General features: G+C 43.5%; 1 protein-coding gene across 1 annotated transcript in view; it reads left to right on the top strand.

Annotated features, from left to right (window-relative positions):
* Positions 1-8,069: 8,069 nt before the first annotated feature.
* LOC127524229 (mucin-2-like) overlaps positions 8,070-8,501 on the top strand; it is a 9,350-nt gene continuing 8,918 nt past the window's right edge. The window contains exon 1 of the mRNA XM_051915691.1: positions 8,070-8,208. Coding sequence (XP_051771651.1) covers positions 8,070-8,208 — 139 coding nt within the window. The remainder of the gene's footprint in view (positions 8,209-8,501) is intronic.

The following is an 8,501-nucleotide window of genomic DNA, read 5'->3' as shown; positions in this document are numbered from 1 at the left end:
CACCTGCAGAAACAACTAGTCTAGGTACCACTTCTGCAGAAACTGCACCATTAGTTAGTTCTACAGCAATTCAAACGGAATCATCCACACCCATTATGACAACTGCTGGAGCAACAACCTCACCTGAAACTATACCTGGCTTAACATCTGCTCTTGAGACCACACTGGCTCTGAAAACTACACCACCTGCAGAAACAACTAGTCTAGGTACCACTTCTGCAGAAACTGCACCATTAGTTAGTTCTACAGCAATTCAAACGGAATCATCCACACCCATTATGACAACTGCTGGAGCAACAACCACACCTGAAACTACTCTTGGCTTAACATCTGCTGTTGAAACCACGTTAGGTCAAACTACAACTTCTGTAGAAACCACTACCCTAGGCACCACTTCTGCTGAGACAACACCATTAGGTAGTTCTACACGAATTGTATTGGAAACATCCACACCCTTACTCACAACTGCTGGAACAACTACACCTGGCTTAACATCTGTTGTTGAAACCACATTAGATCAAACTACAACTTCTGCAGAAACTACTACCCTAGGCACCACTTCTGCTGAGACAACACCATTAGGTAGTTCTACAGCAATTCAAATGGAATTATCCACACCCATTATGGCGACCGCTGGAGCAACAACCACACCTGAAACTACATTTAGCTTAACATCTGCAGTTGAGACCACAGTGCCTCTGAAAACTACACCACCTGCAGAAACAACTAGTCTACGTACCACTTCTGCAGAAACTACTACCCTAGGCAGCACTTCTGCTGAGACAACACCATTAGGTAGTTCAGCGCGAATTGTATTGGAAACATCCACACCCTTAATCACAACTGCTGGAACAACAATTACACCTGAAACTACACCTGGCTTAACATCTGCTCTTGAGAACACACTGGCTCTGAAAACTACACCACCTGCAGAAACAACTAGTCTAGGTACCACTTCTGCTGAAACAACACCATTAGGTAGTTCTACAGCAGTTCAAACCGAATCATCCACACCCATTATGACGACTGCTGGAGCAACAACCTCACCTGAAACTACACCTGGCTTAACATCTGCAGTTGAGACCACAGTGGCTCTGAAAACTACAACTTCTGCAGAAACTACAACATTAGTTAGTTCTACAGAAATTCAAGTGGAATCATCCATACCCATTATGACGACCACTGGAGCAACAACCACACCTGAAACTACATTTGGCTTAACATCTGCTGTTAAAACCACAGTGGCTCAAACTACAACTTCTGTAGAAACTACTACCCTAGGCAGCACTTCTGCTGAAACAACACCATTAGGTAGTTCAACACAAATTGTATTGGAAACATCCACACCCTTAGTCACAACTACTGGAACAACAACCTCGCCTGAATCTACACCTGGCTTAATATCTGCTTATGAAACCACATTAGTTCATACTACAACTTCTGCAGAAACTGCACCATTAGTTAGTTCTACAGCAATTCAAATGGAATCATCCACACCCATTATGACTGCTGGAGCAACAACCTCACCTGAAACTATACCTGGCTTAACATCTTCAGTTGAGACCACACTGGCTCTGAAAACTACACCACCTGCAGAAACTACTACTCTAGGCACCACTTCTGCTGAAACGACACCATCAGGTAGTTCAACACAAATTGTATTGGAAACATCCACACCCTTAGTCAAAACTGCTGGAACAACAATTACTCCTGAAACTACACTTAGCTTAACATCTGCAGTTGAGACCACAGTGCCTCTGAAAACTACACCTTCTGCAGAAACAACTAGCCTAGGTACCACTTCTGCTGAGACAACACCAGTAGGTAGTTCAGCGAGAATTGTATTGGAAACATCCACACCCTTAGTAACAACTACTGGAGCAACTACACCTGGCTTAACATCTGTTGTTGAAACCACATTAGATCAAACTACAACTTCTGCTGAAACGACACCATCAGGTAGTTCTACAGCAATTCAAATGGAATTATCCACACCCATTATGACGACCGCTGGAGCAACAACCACACCTGAAACTACATTTAGCTTAACATCTGCAGTTGAGACCACATTAGTTCAAACTACAACTTCTGCAGAAACTACACCATTAGTTAGTTCTACAGCAATTCAAACGGAGTCATCCACACCCATCATGACGACCGCTGGAGCAACAACCTCGCCTGAAACTACACTTGGTTTAACATCTGCTGTTGAGACCACACTGGCTCTGAAAACTACACCACCTGCAGAAACAACTAGCCTAGGCACCACTTCTGCTGAAACAACACCATTAGGTAGTTCTACAGCAGTTCAAACCGAATCATCCACACCCATTATGACGACTGCTGGAGCAACAACCTCACCTGAAACTACACCTGGCTTAACATCTGCAGTTGAGACCACAGTGGCTCTGAAAACTACAACTTCTGCAGAAACTACAACATTAGTTAGTTCTACAGAAATTCAAGTGGAATCATCCATACCCATTATGACGACCACTGGAGCAACAACCACACCTGAAACTACATTTGGCTTAACATCTGCTGTTAAAACCACAGTGGCTCAAACTACAACTTCTGTAGAAACTACTACCCTAGGCAGCACTTCTGCTGAAACAACACCATTAGGTAGTTCAACACAAATTGTATTGGAAACATCCACACCCTTAGTCACAACTACTGGAACAACAACCTCGCCTGAATCTACACCTGGCTTAATATCTGCTTATGAAACCACATTAGTTCATACTACAACTTCTGCAGAAACTGCACCATTAGTTAGTTCTACAGCAATTCAAATGGAATCATCCACACCCATTATGACTGCTGGAGCAACAACCTCACCTGAAACTATACCTGGCTTAACATCTTCAGTTGAGACCACACTGGCTCTGAAAACTACACCACCTGCAGAAACTACTACTCTAGGCACCACTTCTGCTGAAACGACACCATCAGGTAGTTCAACACAAATTGTATTGGAAACATCCACACCCTTAGTCAAAACTGCTGGAACAACAATTACTCCTGAAACTACACTTAGCTTAACATCTGCAGTTGAGACCACAGTGCCTCTGAAAACTACACCTTCTGCAGAAACAACTAGCCTAGGTACCACTTCTGCTGAGACACCAGTAGGTAGTTCAGCGAGAATTGTATTGGAAACATCCACACCCTTAGTAACAACTACTGGAGCAACTACACCTGGCTTAACATCTGTTGTTGAAACCACATTAGATCAAACTACAACTTCTGCTGAAACGACACCATCAGGTAGTTCTACAGCAATTCAAATGGAATTATCCACACCCATTATGACGACCGCTGGAGCAACAACCACACCTGAAACTACATTTAGCTTAACATCTGCAGTTGAGACCACATTAGTTCAAACTACAACTTCTGCAGAAACTACACCATTAGTTAGTTCTACAGCAATTCAAACGGAGTCATCCACACCCATTATGACCACTGCTGGTGCAACAACCAAACCTGAAACTACACTTGGCTTAACATCTGCTGTTGAGAACACAGTGGCTCTGAAAACTATGACTTCTACAGAAACTACTACCTTAGGCACCACTTCTGCTGAAACAACACCATTAGGTAGTTCAACGCAAATTGTATTGGAAACATCCACACCCTTAATCACAACTGCTGGAACAACAACCTCGCCTGAAACTACACCTGGCTTAACATCTGTTGAAACCACATTAGCTCAAACTACAACTTCTGCAGAAACTACTAGCCTAGGTACCACGTCTGCAGAAACTACACCATTAGTTAGTTCTACAGAAATTGAGATGGAATCATCCACACCCATTATGACAACTACTGGAGCAACAGCCTCACCTGAAACTACACCTAGCTTAACATCTGCAGTTAAGACTACACTGGCTCTGAAAACTACACCGCCTGCAGAAACAACTAGCCTAGGTACCACTTCTGCAGAAACTGCACCATTAGTTAGTTCTACAGCAATTCAAATGGAATCATCCACACCCATTATGACGACCGCTAGAGCAACAACCACACCTGAAACTACACCTGGCTTAACATCTGCTGTTGAAACCACATTAGCTCAAACTACAACTTCTGTACAAACTACTACCCTAGGTACCACTTCTGCAGAAACTGCACCATTAGTTAGTTCTACAGCAATTCAAACGGAGTCATCCACGCCCATTATGACGACCGCTGGAGCAACAACCACACCTGAAACTACACTTGGTTTAACATCTGCAGTTGAAACCACATTAGTTCAAACCACAACTTCTGCAGAAACTACTACCTTAGGCACCACTTCTGCTGAAATGACACCATTAGGTAGTTCCACAGCAACTCAAATGGAATCTTCCACGCTCACTGTGATGACTGCTGGAGCAACAACGAAACCTGAAACTACACTTGGCTTAACATCTGCTGTTCAAACCACATTAGCTCGAACTACAACTTCTGCAGAAACTACTGCCCTAGGCAGCACTTCTGCTGAGACAACACCATTAGGTAGTTCAACACGAATTGTATTGGAAACATCCACACCCTTAATCACAACTGCTGGAACAACAACCTCGCCTGAAACTACACTTAGCTTAACATCTGCTGTTGAGACCACACTGGCTCTGAAAACTACACAGCCTGCAGAAACAACTAGCCTAGGTACCACTTCTGCTGAAATGACACCATTAGTTAGTTTTACAGCAATTCAAACGGAATTATCCACACCCATTATGACGACCGCTGCAGCAACAACCACACCTGAAACTACACCTGGCTTAACAACTGCAGTTGAGACCACACTGGCTCTGAAAACTACAACCTCTGCAGAAACAAGTAGCCTAGGTACCACTTCTGCTGAAACAACACCATTAGGTAGTTCAACGCGAATTATATTGGAAACATCCACACCGTTAATCACAACTGCTGGAACAACAACCTCGCCTGAAACTAAACCTGGCTTAACATCTGCAGTTGAAACCACATTAGTTCAAACTACAACTTCTGCAGAAACTACACCATTAGTTAGTTCTACAGCAATTCAAACGGAGTCATCCACACCCATTGTGACGACTGCTGAAGCAACAACCACACCTGAAACTACACCTGGCTTAACATCTGCAGTTGAGACGACACTGGCTCTGAAAACTACACCACCTGCAGAAACAACTAGCCTAGGTACCACTTCTGCAGAAACTGCACCATTAGTTAGTTCTACAGCAATTCAAATGGAATCATCCACACCCGTTATGACAACCGCTAGAGCAACAACCACACCTGAAACTACACTTGGCTTAACATCTGCTGTTGAAACCACATTAGCTCAAACTACAACTTCTGCAGAAACAACACCATTAGGTAGTTCAACACGAATTGTATTGGAAACATCCACAGCCTTACTCACAACTGCTGGAACAACAACCACGGCTGAAACTACACCTGGCTTAACATCTGCTGTTGAAACCACATTAGTTCAAACTACAACTTCTGCAGAAACTACTACCCTAGGCACCACTTCTGCTGAAACGACACCATTAGGTAGTTCCACAGCAACTCAAATGGAATCTTCCACACTCATTATGACGACTGCTGGAGCAACAACCTCACCTGAAACTACACCTGGCTTAACATCTGCAGTTGAGACCACACTGGCTCTGAAAACTACACCTTCTGCAGAAACAACTAGCCTAGGCACCACTTCTGCTGAAAAGACAGTATTAGGTAGTTCTACACAAATTGTATTGGAAACATTCACACCCTTAATCACTACTGCTGGAGCAACAACCTCGCCTGAAACTACACCTGGCTTAACATCTGCAGTTGAAACCACATTCGTTCAAACTACAACACCTGCAGAAACTAGTACCTTAGGCACCACTTCTGCAGAAACTGCACCATTAGTTAGTTCTACAGTAATTCAAATGGAATCATCCACACCCATTATGATGACTGCTGGAGCAACAACCACACCTGAAACTACACCTGTCTTTACATCTGCTGTTGAGACCACACTGGCTCTGAAAACTACACCACCTGCAGAAACTACTACCCTAGGCACCACTTCTGCAGAAACTGCACCATTAGTTAGTTCTACAGTAATTCAAATGGAATCATCCACACCCATTATGACAACTGCTGAAGCAACAACCACACTTGAAACTACACTTGGCTTAACATCCGTTGTTAAAACCACATTAGCTGAAACTACAACTTCTGTAGAAACTACTACCCTAGGCACCACTTCTGCTGAAACGACACCATCAGGTAGTTCGACAGCAATTCAAACAAAATCATCCACACCCATTATGACAACTGCTGAAGCAACAACCACACTTGAAACTACACTTGGCTTAACATCTGCAGTTGGGACTACAGTGGCTCAAACTACAACTTCTGTAGAAACTACTACCCTAGGCACCACTTCTGCTGAGACAACACCAGTAGGTAGTTCAGTGAGAATTGTATTGGAAACATCCACACCCTTAGTCACAACTGCTGGAACAACAATTACACCTGAAACTACACCTGGCTTAACATCTGCTCTTGAGACCACACTGGCTCTGAAAACTACACCACCTGCAGAAACAACTAGTCTAGGTACCACTTCTGCAGAAACTGCACCATTAGTTAGTTCTACAGCAATTCAAACGGAATCATCCACACCCATTATGACAACTGCTGGAGCAACAACCTCACCTGAAACTATACCTGGCTTAACATCTGCTCTTGAGACCACACTGGCTCTGAAAACTACACCACCTGCAGAAACAACTAGTCTAGGTACCACTTCTGCAGAAACTGCACCATTAGTTAGTTCTACAGCAATTCAAACGGAATCATCCACACCCATTATGACAACTGCTGGAGCAACAACCACACCTGAAACTACTCTTGGCTTAACATCTGCTGTTGAAACCACAGTGGCTCAAACTACAACTTCTGTAGAAACTACTACCCTAGGCACCACTTCTGCTGAGACAACACCAGTAGGTAGTTCAGCGAGAATTGTATTGGAAACATTCACACCCTTAGTCACAACTACTGGAGCAACTACACCTGGCTTAACATCTGTTGTTGAAACCACATTAGATCAAACTACAACTTCTGCAGAAACTACTACCCTAGGCACCACTTCTGCTGAGACAACACCATTAGGTAGTTCTACAGCAATTCAAATGGAATTATCCACACCCATTATGACGACCGCTGGAGCAACAACCACACCTGAAACTACATTTAGCTTAACATCTGCAGTTGAGACCACAGTGCCTCTGAAAACTACACCACCTGCAGAAACAACTAGTCTACGTACCACTTCTGCAGAAACTACTACCCTAGGCAGCACTTCTGCTGAGACAACACCATTAGGTAGTTCAGCGCGAATTGTATTGGAAACATCCACACCCTTAATCACAACTGCTGGAACAACAATTACACCTGAAACTACACCTGGCTTAACATCTGCTCTTGAGAACACACTGGCTCTGAAAACTACACCACCTGCAGAAACAACTAGTCTAGGTACCACTTCTGCTGAAACAACACCATTAGGTAGTTCTACAGCAGTTCAAACCGAATCATCCACACCCATTATGACGACTGCTGGAGCAACAACCTCACCTGAAACTACACCTGGCTTAACATCTGCAGTTGAGACCACAGTGGCTCTGAAAACTACAACTTCTGCAGAAACTACAACATTAGTTAGTTCTACAGAAATTCAAGTGGAATCATCCATACCCATTATGACGACCACTGGAGCAACAACCACACCTGAAACTACATTTGGCTTAACATCTGCTGTTAAAACCACAGTGGCTCAAACTACAACTTCTGTAGAAACTACTACCCTAGGCAGCACTTCTGCTGAAACAACACCATTAGGTAGTTCAACACAAATTGTATTGGAAACATCCACACCCTTAGTCACAACTACTGGAACAACAACCTCGCCTGAATCTACACCTGGCTTAATATCTGCTTATGAAACCACATTAGTTCATACTACAACTTCTGCAGAAACTGCACCATTAGTTAGTTCTACAGCAATTCAAATGGAATCATCCACACCCATTATGACTGCTGGAGCAACAACCTCACCTGAAACTATACCTGGCTTAACATCTTCAGTTGAGACCACACTGGCTCTGAAAACTACACCACCTGCAGAAACTACTACTCTAGGCACCACTTCTGCTGAAACGACACCATCAGGTAGTTCAACACAAATTGTATTGGAAACATCCACACCCTTAGTCAAAACTGCTGGAACAACAATTACTCCTGAAACTACACTTAGCTTAACATCTGCAGTTGAGACCACAGTGCCTCTGAAAACTACACCTTCTGCAGAAACAACTAGCCTAGGTACCACTTCTGCTGAGACAACACCAGTAGGTAGTTCAGCGAGAATTGTATTGGAAACATCCACACCCTTAGTAACAACTACTGGAGCAACTACACCTGGCTTAACATCTGTTGTTGAAACCACATTAGATCAAACTACA

This window comes from Ctenopharyngodon idella, chromosome 12, assembly GCF_019924925.1.
Source record: "Ctenopharyngodon idella isolate HZGC_01 chromosome 12, HZGC01, whole genome shotgun sequence".
Classification (NCBI taxonomy): Eukaryota; Metazoa; Chordata; class Actinopteri; order Cypriniformes; family Xenocyprididae; genus Ctenopharyngodon; species Ctenopharyngodon idella.
Note: the sequence above shows the minus strand (reverse complement) of the source record. Positions and strands in the feature narration are given on the sequence as shown.